This window comes from Mirounga leonina, unplaced genomic scaffold, assembly GCF_011800145.1.
Source record: "Mirounga leonina isolate KUSES-001 unplaced genomic scaffold, KU_Mleo_1.0 Mir_170, whole genome shotgun sequence".
NCBI lineage: Eukaryota > Metazoa > Chordata > Mammalia > Carnivora > Phocidae > Mirounga > Mirounga leonina.
In genome coordinates, this window is record NW_023270433.1 from 31571070 (window position 1) to 31584401 (window position 13332).

A 13332-nucleotide genomic window follows, 5' to 3' on the forward strand; every position below is an offset into this window, starting at 1 on the left:
GCCACGGACTGCCACAGCCACGGAAGAACCCAACACCTTAGAAGAAACGCAACCCACCCCCAACCCCCCACGCCCCCACAAAAGAGATGGCTGAAGCTCTCAAAAAAAATAATAAATAAAGCCCAAAAGCCCAAAATAGGACTTGAGGCAGCGCTTGACAAGTTGAGAGACTTTAGAGACTCCATGACGTCGGGAAAGAGGAATTGCCTGGGCATCCAGCCGTCCCGGGCCGATTGGCGGCTGGGGGCGGGGGCAGGGGAGATGGGGGCTTACCGAGGATCCTTCGGCTTCACACATCTCCTCGGGGATCCTGGGGTCAGGGTGGATGGTGAGCTGCTGTATGGAGCCCTGGGGGAAGAGCAAAAGGTCAGAAGCCACCACTTGCTCGCCCACAGCATGACCACAAGTGGCAAGCATGATTGTCCCTGGAACGGAGATCAGGCCACCAAGAGAGAGGACAGGTGTGAGAAATGTGCTGCCTGGAGCCATGACAAGGGAACAAGCCACCTCTTGGCCTGCTCTCATTTACAGGGCCCTCCTTGGGCCAATGTAATATGAGCTCCACTAGCTGGAGAAGCCCCTGGGGAATACTGTTTTCAAAGCACAGACTCACAGCAGCTTCCTAACTGGTCCCAGGTCCCCAGCCTGTAAGTGGGTACCCTAGGATGCCTGTCTCCCCTCTCCCAGAAAGTGTCTTTCCCCTGTAGCTCGAAGCTCCTTGGCTGGCAGGCCTCATGTGAAGAGGAGTGGCCAGCCAGCCTCCCTGCCTCCACTCCTGCCTCCTCTATCCACCCCTGACAGTTCGTTCTCCATGATGCTCCCAAAGTGAGTGTGGAAAAATTGTAACTGGATTTTAACTTCTTCAGATTCACTCATTGTCTCCCGCTGTACTACAAGTAAACCCAAACTCTTCCCCCGGTACCATCTTGTATCAGTTAGCTAAGGTATCAGTTAAGTATGTGTGCTGACTAGATGCGTAACTACAGTAACTTAGGGATTTTCTTAGAATGGCTTATTCCTAAAAGCCTGTTTTGACGGGAGAGTTAATTTTCTGCTATTTTTTCAGGGCATGTTGTCCAAAAGGAGAGAGAGAAGCTACTTCTCCCTCTGGCCTTCTAGCCGCCTCCACCTTTGCAGAAATTACTTAAATGCACCTGGCACTCCTCTCCAAAGGTAAAAAAATTGCTGAAGAAATAATAAACCTTCCTCCTTTTATAATGTCTTAAAATGCACAAAGAGCTTTCACTCAGGCCATCCCACTTGACTCTACCACTCCACGGCGTAGGTTTGCTTATCATTGCGTACAGATAAGAAGACCCAGAGAGGATCAGAGAATCCACGCTCTAACGTCATCAGGCTAAACTGAAAACAGGACTGGAATCTAGGTTTTGGGCCCCAGGAGTAGAGCTCTTCCCGCCGCACACACACGCCTCTCTGAGGCTCTAAGAACAAAATAATGAGAAGAGTTGCTTGGGTTGGTTGCCTGGCATCCAGGGGCCTCCCTGATCTGCAGGGCTTGGACTCACGGTGAATCTATCCAGCCCCGTTGCTCCTGCATTGCCCACAAAGATTCCTGCACTGGGCTCGAAAGCCAAGGGCCAGGAGGACCGCTGGAAGGGGACGTGGCTGTGCTCCTCGCAGTCCACGAGGAGGATCACCTCCTCGCCCTGGACGACCACCGCAAAGCGGATCCACCTGTGGGTCATCACGGGCACCGGGAAGGCAGCAGCCTCGTGAGACACGTGGGAGCCTGGCTCCGTGTAGTAGAGGATGACCCGCTGGCGGCCATCCTCCACGCCCGAGAGCCGCAGGCCCAGGTAGATGATCTTCTGGAAGGCATCGGTGACGGCAAAGAGCACGCCGCCTCTGTCACTGCTGGGCTTCACCGTGACGCTGATGGCAAAGTCCCTGAAGAAGGTGGGTGGGATGAGGGTCCTGGCCGGGCGGCCGACGTTGGCACCAGGCCCGAAGCTGTAGGCTGGGAAGCCACCATAGCCCGTGACAAAGGACACAGATGAGGGCAGCGGGACACCGATGAGCTCCGTGAGGTCCAGGTGGCCCTGGGAAGCCAAATCTGCAGGGAGGGAGACAGAGGCCATGGCTCACACATATATTCTACTGTGCTTGGAAATGGGGAAGAAAGAAAAAGTTCCAAGTGAAATGGGATTCCTCAGAAACCCCACCGTAGTTCCTTAATTACTAGTTCTCAAACTTTTTTGACAATGACCCACAATAAGAAATGAATTTATATTGCAACCCAATAGGCCCGTTCCAATAAACACATATCTGTAACATCAAAACAATGTTTCATAAAACATTATTTGCTTTCAATACTCACCAGGCACTCTGATATTTTCCTTTTGGGGATTCTTTTCCTCTTTTTTTTTTTTAATTTTTAAATTTTTTAATAATTTTTTAAAGATTTTAGTTATTTATTTGAGAGAGACACAGAAAGAGAGGGAACACAAACAGGGGGAGTGGGAGAGGGAGAAGTAGGCCCTCTGCCAAGCAGAGAGCCCGATGCGGGGCTCGATCCCAGAACCCTGGGATCATGACCCAAGCCGAAGGCAGACACTTAACGACTGAGCCACCCAGGCACCCCCTCTTTTCCTCTTTTATTTTATTAAAAGCATGCTGGAGGGGGTGCCTGGGTGGCTCAGTCAGTTAAGCGTCAGACTCTTGGTTTTGGCTCAGGTCATGATCTCAGCATCATGAGACTGAGCCCTGCGTTGGGCTCCATGCTCGGCGGGGAGTCTGCTTAGGATTCTCTCCCTCTCCCTCTCCCTCTGCCTCTGTCCACTCCCCTCAAATAAATGCATAGAATCTTTAAAAGCATGCTGGCAACGACCTACTAAATTGATTTCATTACCCACTAAAAAGTCCTGACCTGCAGTTTGGAAACATTTTTAAGTATGTCCTAGAATATTCACAGACTATATAAGATTCTCCCATCAACTTACAGATTGTTCCTCATTTCTTTCTATAAAACTGGGTAGGTTTGTTTTGTTTGTTTTGAATGAGGTCTACTGTTGAAGTGCCTCAGGGTATGGGGAAAAACTGGGACAAGGTGAAGTGTTCCCAGACCTCAGGGCAGTTGAAATTCACATCATCATCATCATTATGGACATTCCCTGAGTTCTTCTGTGTGGGGCCCTGCTCTAAACTCTTCACATACACTAGCTCATCTAATCCTCACAACTCTGTACCCTTAGCCTCATTTTACTTCAGGGAGAAGTTAAGTAATTTGCCCTGGTTCAAAGCCAGAGCATCTGACCCCAGAGTCTGAGCTCTTATCTGGCTGAAATCCTAGGGCTCCATTGTGCTGGCCTGGAAAGGCCCCCAGGCTCAGGAGCCTTGATCCGCCCAACCCTGGTACCCTGGGAGCAGGCTTTGGGCTGGCTTGCAGTGATGGGAACCCATTCCTGAGGAGATGCCCAGGATGCCAGCAGTGAGACAGGAAGGCAGGTGTTGGGGACAGGTGGACAGGACCCCTGCAGGCAGGACAATGGACCCTCAGGACACCTTGGCCTCAGAAGTGAAGCCAGATACTGAGGATTCAGTCCAATGAGGAGGGCTGGAGTGAGTGAGGGTCAGAACTGAGCAGGGTCCTTCCCCAGAGACCAAGGAGCAGAGCAGACATCTGGTGACTACCTGGACTATGGCCAAAGGCCAGATGACCCTGAGAGTCTGAGTGACCACAGGGGACTTGGGTTTGTGTCCAGAGAAAACGCAAGCCATTCAAGGGCACTGCAGGTAAAGCCCCATCTGACAAATCAAGGCTGCCTTTTAGTTTACCAACTTGTCCCTATCTGACTGGACCATTAATTAGCCAGTGAGTCATTTCACTGCTCCAAGGCTGTGTCTCCCTCTGTGCTATGGGCCCCATGAAAATGATTACAGGAGACCATCCATGTAACCCTGGTAAATACGGTGGTAATGCAATAACCGTTCACTACTCTTTCCTTTGATTACATCCACTCGACAAGCCCAAAAGGTTGATGGACAGGGGTTTCCGACCACACTGTGCTGACAAGGAGAGGGAGGCCAAGATGGGGGCCTGGACACCCTGCCTCTGTGTCCCCTGAGCTCCCCACATACAATAAAAATGACCGGGTTTTTCATACGTGATTTTACTTCATCCTCACTGCAGCCCGGGATTAACTGCCATTCTCCCATCCTACAGATGAAGAACCAAGGCTCGGGAAGATGGAGTGACTCCCTGAGGTGACACTGTAAATGGCAGATGTTTTCAAGCCATGACTGGTCTGACCTCAGGTTGGTTCACTGCCTCAGTCTCTTAAGACGGGGGCTCCCTCCCAGGGGTTCTGAGGGGAGCTCAACCTAGTCAGCCTGCCATGCTAATGACTCTTTAGCAGCACGAGGGTGCAACTGAATTCTGGGTGGCCCAGGAACTCAAACTTCCCTGGAGGATGAGAGGGAGAGAGAGAGAGAGAGATGCCCTGACTCCAGTGCCCTTCCCCTGGCACCCACAGAGAAGACTGCACAACATCAGCAGCTAGCCTGTTGTGTGCGTTTGTGTGTGTCACAAAATTAGTATGAAATATTTAGGAACTACCAAAAAGCATAAATGATAATAGGAAACACATATTAAATGTTAAAATGGTCGATTTTATGTATTTATATCTTGACCCATGATTTTAAAAAGGAGTAAATGAGAGGATTAAATGAAAGAGTCTGAGGTGCGGCACTTGCTCAATCATGGTGGAAATCATCATCATCATCTTTGACGTTCAGGTTCTGAAAGGAATCTCAGAGGGTCCCTGATACAATGTCTACCAGAGATGCCCCACATTGTCCAGCACGGTAGCCATGAGCCACGCGTGGCCGTTGAGCACTTGAAACGTGGGCTGTCCCAACTGAGCTGGGCCGCAAGTGTACCATACGAACTGGATTTCAAAGACTTCATTTGGACAAAGGAATGTAAGATACCTCATTAACCATGTGTCTATGGATTACATGAGGAAATGATAATTTGGGGAAATACTGGGTTAAATAGAATATATTGTTAAAATAATTTCTGAAGAACATGATGACAAACACGCATGTGTCCACCCCTCTGCTGGAGAAAGTACTGATTCAGCTCTGGGCCACTCTCCAGTCCCATTCCCCTGGCCACGCCCCAAGGGCAGCCTCTCTGAGGCAAGCGGTGTGCATACTCCCGTGCATGTCTCTACACCTCATGTCAGCGTTGGTATGTTGCGTGGACTCCTCCGACATTCTTTTTTTCCCACTCGACATTGTATTTTGTTTTGTTTTGTTTTAAGATTTTATTTATTTATTTGAGAGAGAGAGAATGAGAGAGAGCACATGAGAGGGGGGAGGGTCAGAGGGAGAAGCAGGCTCCCCGCCGAGCAGGGAGCCCGATGGGGGACTCGATCCCGGGACTCCAGGATCATGACCTGAGCCGAAGGCAGACGCTTAACCAACTGAGCCACCCAGGCGCCCTCGACATTGTATTTTGAAGGTTGACCTTTGTTTTTTTTTTTTGTTTTGTTTTGTTTTAAGATTTTATTTATTTATTTGACAGAGAGAATGAGAGAGAGCACATGAGAGGGGGGAGGGTCAGAGGGAGAAGCAGGCTCCCCGCCGAGCAGGGAGCCCGAAGCGGGACTCGATCCCGGGACTCCAGGATCATGACCTGAGCCGAAGGCAGTCGCCCAACCAACTGAGCCACCCAGGCGCCCCACGAAGGTTGACCTTTGTTGACGCATGCGACTCTGGCATGCATCATGACATTATACTTTCACAACAATACTCTACGGCATCAATAAGCCATACAGAGTGGCTCACTTTTCTGTTGGTGGGAAGGGAGGTTTTCCTGACTATTAAAACACTACTGCTGTGGACCTCTTACACACATCTCCTGGTGCTTACCTGGGGCGGGGCGGGGGGGGGCAATGATTGGATGCTGTGGGGCTATACGCCTGCAAATTCACTGAACGCTGCTACAGTGTCCTCCGAAGCACCCGAGCCGACTTTTTTTTAATTGGGATATAAGTGATATATAACACTGTAGAAGTTTAAGATATACAATGTGTTGATCTGATCTACTGCTATATTGCAATATGATTACCACCACAGCTTTAGCTAACACCTCCATCAACATCACATAACTATCATTTCTTTTTTGGTGGTAAGAACATTTCAGATGCCGCTGTGCCCACCTGCAGCATATTCCTACCAACCTTCGGGGGGGGCAGGGAGATGAGCCATGGGAGCAGTCTGCGGGGCTTTTCAACTATAGCGATAATGTTTACTTCTGAAACTAAGCAATATTTACAAATATTCATTGTGGTATTGCTTATAAAACATGTCATGGAAAGTATTTCACAACATTTTAACGAAAACAATTACCCATCCTCAACAAAAGCGTAAATCTGATCATGTTGGCACTCTGCTGAGGGCCCTGGGTCTGCAGTCAGCATGGGGGGTGGGGGGCGGCTGCTGCCTCCTGGCTTGAGAAGCCCTTGTGGTCCGGACCCAGCTGCACTCCCTGCTCCCCAGCAAGCCCTGACGCAGGTCCTGGAGGGCCCCCTGCTGGGGCAGGTCCTCCCCTCTCCACAGTGAGTGTGCTCCCCTCTCCACAGTGAGTGAGCTCCCCTCTGTCGCCCACCCCATCTCACCCCACCCAGAGAATCAGAGCTGATTCTCCATCCAATGCTTTTCCTCTCCAGTTTGCAGCTTGCATTAAAACAGGAATTAATTTTAAGTATGAGAAACCCCAGAAGGCATACATGAAAAGGTTGATAAATCTGGTTAAATTTAACTGCACCGAAATTCTTCAAGTTCTGCATAGCAACAAAAATTCCCAAACTGGTGTCAAATAAAATCCCAAACTGGACAAAAATATTTGCTACATACCTCACAGACAACAAACTAGTTACCTTACATACAAAACAGGTGAGCAACAGCCCCATGGAAAAATGGGAGAAGAACAGGGAAAAACCATAAAAAAAAAAAAAAAAATTAAAATGGCTCTTAAACACGTGAAAAGATACTCCACCTCACTCAGGAGAGAAATACAAGCTAAGGCTGTGAAGAGATACCATTTTCCCCTCTCAGACTGGCACACATCAGAATGTCGGACAGTATGCTGTCTCATGTGTTGCTGGTGGGACCACATACTGGTGTAATGTCTGTGGGAGGCTCTTTGACAATAGTTATCAAATTACAAGTATACATGGGCTCTTTGATCCAGGAATTCTACTTCTATGGATTCTTTAACAGATAAAGTTACATATGTGAAATACAAAGCATGTACAAGAATTTTCACTGCAGCATTGTTGAAAATGTATCTAACTGTCCATCTTTGGGAATGGTTAAATAAATGATCAGTTTTGATATACCATGAAGCCTTTAAAAAGAGTGATTCCTTAGGTACTAATAGGAAACAATCAATAAGATGTATTAAGTAAAAACAGACCCCAAAAAAGCGTGCAGAACAGAATTAGTATCAGTTAGAAATACATAGATTAATACATATTTCATATATAAATATATATTTTTTAAAATATATATTAGATTATCTCTAGAAAGATACACAAGAAACTGGGACTAGAGATTGTCTCCAGGGAAGGAAGCCAGTGGGTGGGGAACATGAGACTTTCTTCTCTCCTGACACTCTTTTGTACTTTTTGAAATTTTATACCATATACATGGTGTGAAATAGACATTTACATATTTTAAAGACATTAACTCCTTCCATCCCCTTTTAGAAATTATAAACCCTGCTCTCCTTGTTTGTCCTCACTCAGATATGGCCTGTCTCTGTATAGAAAGAAAGGGGAGAGAAAGAGTGAAAAGGAAAGAAACAGAAATAAAAGCCAACACCCCACTGGGATTTCTTTTCTCCCCTCCAGGTTTAAAGATAAAAACACAACCAAACCAACAGCCCCCTGCTGACAGCCCTGCTTTCTTCTTCCCTGATTCCAAGTGAAGTTCTTCCTCCTGGTCCAATCTCCCCCCCTCCCAAGAAGAAAGGAAGCCCCTTTCTGGTGAGCCCCGCCAGCTTTGGAGAATGTGCCCTTCGAAGGAGAGTAAATGGACCAAGCTCTCATCCAGCCAGCGGCTTATTTCCAAATGGTGTCCCCACGGTTTCAGGGACAGGTGAGGGTTCAGAGGACCTGGGGGCAGAGGCAGAGAGGCCAGGAAACCTGCTTAAACCAGCACAGCGCTGCCATGGCCGGTATAGCCCGGGCTCCCACGTGGCAATGCTGGGAATCCTGTCGTCCCCAGAGAATCCTGCTTTAAAAAAAAAAAAAATCACAAGTCTATCCAACCTCCTTGTTTTATAGCTAGGAAAATGAGTGGTCAGGAAGTTCTGTGACTATAAGCCACAGCCGGGAAGTGGCAGACGAGCAGAGGGCAAGGATGAACAGAGGGGAGGTGTGATTCGGCCCTGCTGTCCCAGCCCCTCCGGGCACTGGTGGTGGGTTGGCCATCTGGAGAGTGGGCAGAGGAAGCCACCTGCAGAGGAGAATTCTTGGCATTGGGCAGAACTGGGTTCGGATCCAGACTTTGCCATTTACCACGTGGGCAGCCTTTGGGTGGATGACTTAGCAGGGATGTGGGGACATTCAGCCCACCTCACATGTGGGGACCAAATGAAACGAAGGGTGGGAAGTGCCAATGCTCAGCAAATGGTAGTGACTGGTATTCTAGTTGACTGAAAGGTATAAGCTTAGCAAAAAGCCAAGCCTGCAAAGAGGACCCTCCCTAACTGCCCCCTGCCCTCCTGCTGCCCAGGCCCCAGCTGTGTGAGGGAAGACAAGGGCGCAGGAGCCTGGCCACAGGCCTTGTTTCCACTGGGTTGGCCACAGAGGGAGCCAAGCTACAATCTGCAGGAAGCCCAAGTCAACCCAGCTCTGCTCTCAGCAACCCCTACCTCCCTTCAAACATACTGTCCCGTGGCGCGGTGTGGTGGGGAGCAACCCCTGGCCTGGAGTGACCCACACTCAGGGTTGCACCCGGGCCTGCTGGCTCATTTCCCCTTGGCTTTTGCAGGAGGGCCACCTGCTCAGGCGGCCACCAGGGAGGGGAGAGAAGCCAGGGAGCCAAGACAAACAGGCCCAGCAACTTGGTCCATAGGCTTGTCCTGGGATGGCTCTGTGCTGGGTGGGAAGTGGGAGGGTGGGGATCACAGCTGGTGGGAACACATCCCACCATCGGGGGGGGGGGTGGGCAAGATCGGAGAGGGCAGTCTGACAGGGTCTGATCCTGGAACTCTGGAACTCTCTGGCCTCAGGAACCTTGGGGCCCTTCGTGGGAGGGCCCACACTTCTCCACAGAAATTAATACCTATTCTCATAGGACAGCTGTGTAACTTGAGTGAAATAATACATCTCAAATGCTTAGCACACAGGAAGTGCCAGGCTCAGAATCTGAGGCCCTGGTGAAGGTGAGTGAGATCAGGCTCAGGCTCCACATCTAACAAGGATCTCACTGCATGCTCATCCATCACCTGGAGATCCAAGCTCCCTCCCATTCCCACGATGTTAGGTCCACGGGCCCAGGGAGCCCTCCAGGCATGAACACAGACATGGGGCCATGAGAGATGCCCAGGGAGGGATACAACTCTCCAGTTGAGTCCCAGCTCTGCCACTGACTCCATCTGTGCCCTTGGGCAAGCTGTTCTCCATCCCTGACCTCAGTTTTCCCATGTGCATATCAAGGTGTTAGATGAGATGGACTCTCAGAGCCATAGCCATATAGACATCCTCTAGGTGTCTTCACTGCCTTCCAAATACCTCCTGGGGCTGACTCTGACTTCAGTCTTCATCTCTCACTTCATTAATGCATAACAATAGCTTCATCTCCAGTGGGGATTTCTCAACCCATTTTTCCAATCCATGAATTGATAACATTTATAAAGCCCCCACATTCTGCCTATGCGCCACTGGGGATATGATGATGAATCTAGAATGCAGGTGCTCAAGAAGCTCATGATCTAGGTGTCTTGGTTAGCAGTTATCCATTCATGCTACTTACAAGCTCCAAAGCCTTCCATGGCTCCCTAGTGCCCAGAGGATCAAATCAAAATTCCAGAGTAGACACCCTCTGCTTCATCTCTTCATTCGCCCCCCACCCCCATCTCTGTCTCTGCTCAAGCTGTTCCTTCGATTCCTGTCTTCTCAGAGCTGAATCATCTAAGAAGAGCCCCACCCACTTCCTGCCCTTGCTCAGCTGCACTCATAGACACCAGGGCCCTCCTTCCACCCTATACACAGAACCACAGCATCAATCCCTCTAAATACTCAAATCAGGGCTGGGCACAGAGCAGGCACTCGGTGCCATGGCCTGATGAAAGGGGGACAGACAGAGGCCCCTGTGCCTCAAGTCTTTGGCTCAGGCTCCTAAGCAGAGCTCTGGGCGGCCCCTCCCGAGGACATGGGGTGGAGGCATCAGACGGCTTTAGAGATGGACCAGGCAGAGGAAAATCTGAACAGTCAGTCACTGCAGGGTGCAACTTTCCTCCCAGGGGTCCAAAGCCAGTTTCCATGGAAACCAGGGCAGATTCCTAGCGATGAAGAAACAAACAGGACAGGGTTCAGGTTTTCTTCCACAAAGACGACTGCAACCTGGCCAGAGGAGGTGAAGCACAGGAATCCTTCCCTCTCCTCTTCGCAGCCACAGACTCCGGGACATCTGGCATCTCTCTTCCCCAGGCAAGCCTCGGTTTCTCCTTCTATGTAATGGGCTGGTTCAGCCCTTCTATCTGTGGGGTGCTGAGGCAGTGCCTAGGGCTAGTCTGGGCTTTGGAGCCTTGCCTCTCTAGGGAACTGTATTTGGCTTCGCAAAGCTCCATCTCACAGATGATCATCTGGGACCTGCGCCCAGCGCTTGCGCTTGTTAGCATTTAAGGCCGGAAGGAGCCAAGGAGCGTTCCTCTGGCTCTAGGTCAACTAGGGCTGCAGAGAAGCCAGACAGGGAGGGAGGCTGAGGACACCCCAGGATGGTGCATGGCAGCGGCCCCCAGTGGCCACAGGGAGAACTGCGCCTCCGTGAAACCCAGGGCAGTCTTCCCAGGCTGCAGTTAGGAGGGACAATGCCTGTGCCTGGGGAAACTGGGAGCACGAGGATCGCAACAACAGAACCAGAGCCAGAGGTCTGGGAGGGTCCCAAGAGAGCAGGCCTGAGGTCATGCAGGTTGATGTGGCCAAGCCAGGCCTAGAACTTAGATGCCTACCTCCTATCCTTCTCACTTTTCCCTGTGCTGGCTGCCTGGGAAAGCAAAAGATGCCCCCCACATCTCTCATGCCCACCTGTGACTATGAGGACCCACAGGACACTTTCATCAGCTTAAATGGGGACACAGGATTCCTTCAAGCTGGTTGGTGTATTTCACTGGAGACAGGGCTCAGGGGATCCAGAGGACCCCGTGTTGTTGTGGCCTGGGGCTGGAGCCAGTAGGCTAAGGGAGTGCAGGTAAAGTAGGGGTGACTACCCTGGGAGCCCCAGCAGGGCCCCTCTGCACTCAGGCTCTGGGGAGAAAGGAGTTCCCCAATACCTCTTTTGCTCCAGCAGCATAAATTGGGGAGCCTCAGAGAACCAAGGGTCCCTCCTCTTGCTCCTTCTCAGGCCATCCTGCCTGGGAGGGAGACATTCTTGCATCTTCTCAGGACTGTTCTTTCCCTTCCCTTTGGATACTGCTACAGGGACATGGCCCCCAAGGACTCTAGGTTATCAATCAGACCTCCTCGCCCCTTCCTCCCCCTTCCCCACAGAGACAGGAAGCTGGGAGCGCAGCAAGCCACAGGCTCTACGAGGGAAGAGTACAGCTCACCATCTGGAGAAGGGGTTTCCTCTACCACATACCCACCAAAAGGCCACGTGCAAGGGTTCTGTGTGCACATGTCCACTGTTGGGGAGCTCGTCCCTCTCGTGACAACCCTGACCACTGCTGGACAGTCTTTAGGCTTCAGACCTCTTTCTCCTGATGGACCAAGGCAGTCTCCCTTAACTCGCACCCACCAGGCTGGGCCCTTCTCTGCACTCTGGGACCACACACAAGTCGGCCTTGACTTCTGCATCATGGCCTCTCAGAAGCATGGAGTGGGGGAGAGGGCCGGCCTGGGAGGCAGACTGTTACTAGCTCAATGTATGATCTTGAGCAAGCCCTTCTCTTCTCTGAGCCTCAGGATGATGGTTTCCAGAGGCCCCTGCCAGGTCTGCAAGTCTCCAAACCTGCATCCTTCTCGTCTCCCATCTATTTTCCAGTTTCTCTAACCACTCTTCACTGTCCGTTCCTCCAGTCCACAGCCTTCAGGCCTGGAAGGAATGACTCCAACAGGGAGCAGGACAAACCCAGCCCTTCCCAACAGACTTCCTCGTCTTTGGGCAGCACAGCCTGGCCAGAGGCATGGAGTGCTGTGCCCAGGAAAATGTCACAACTCTGCCTGCGAGGAAGGATCGCCCCACCCAGGCTGGAGCCCGCAGAGGCTCCCGGCTCTACCTGACTCCCTTCCTGAGGAAAAGGAACACAACAGAATTCAGGCTGCATGGGATCCATCTGCACCCAGCAAAGATGCAAGAGGTTCTTAGCAAAACCTGCCACCCAATGCATTCCTTAGAAAAAGAACCATTTTCCTGCCAGGGGGGAAAAAATCCTGGATCAACTTAGAAAGGAGACCTGGGCTTGGCAACAATCAAAGACCTCATTTTTCTGAATTACAGAAGAGCATTTTTCTACATGTAAACTTAGAACGCCTCCTTCCCTTTTCCGGTTTTCATATATAGCATAGGAATTTTCATGCTCAATGAAGTTACTGTGTGAGCTCTCCTCCCTCTCTTTCTCTTGCTCTCTCAGGTCTTTGGCCGAAACCGAGAGAAGGATGGCTTTGAAGGTGCCTGGATGTGGGTGGCGATGGACCAGCTGTGGGCCTGTGGCCTGCCTGCCCCACCCACCCGGCAGGAAGGAGAAGTCGTCCCCCACCCAGCACCCTCTCTGGCTTCCAGAGCATCCCCTTGCCTGAGCAGCCCCCACCAGAGGGGAGGCAAGGCATGATCATTCCCTCCTTTCAAAGAGGAGGAAATCAAGCCCCAACCTACTGTAAGCCCCAGTGCAGGAACCAGCACTGAAGACTCGACGCTGGGCTCTGCCCATTACAAGCCACGGCCTCCCAGGCTGCCCTGGGACTCCTCCAGGTGCAGCACACCTCTGTGTCCCCACAGTCCCCACCCATCCTTCCACCCAAACAGCCTCATCTCTGCATTCTGGTGGTGTGTCCCCTTCCCTCTCTGATATGACGACACATGAGCTTCTGGGCATAGACCATGGGGACCCCTCTCAGTCCCCAGTGCCGGCAGAGCCTG

At 51.0% G+C, this 13332-nt stretch overlaps 1 protein-coding gene across 1 annotated transcript in view; it reads right to left on the reverse strand.

The window, feature by feature from the left end:
* The window catches only part of COL15A1 (collagen type XV alpha 1 chain), a 103381-nt gene that overhangs the window by 64661 nt on the left and 25388 nt on the right, over nucleotides 1-13332 (reverse strand). Inside the window, exons 3-4 of the mRNA XM_035016219.1 lie at nucleotides 1527-2074; nucleotides 274-348 (exon numbers count right to left, since the gene is read on the reverse strand). Coding sequence (XP_034872110.1) covers nucleotides 274-348; nucleotides 1527-2074 — 623 coding nt within the window. The remainder of the gene's footprint in view (nucleotides 1-273; nucleotides 349-1526; nucleotides 2075-13332) is intronic.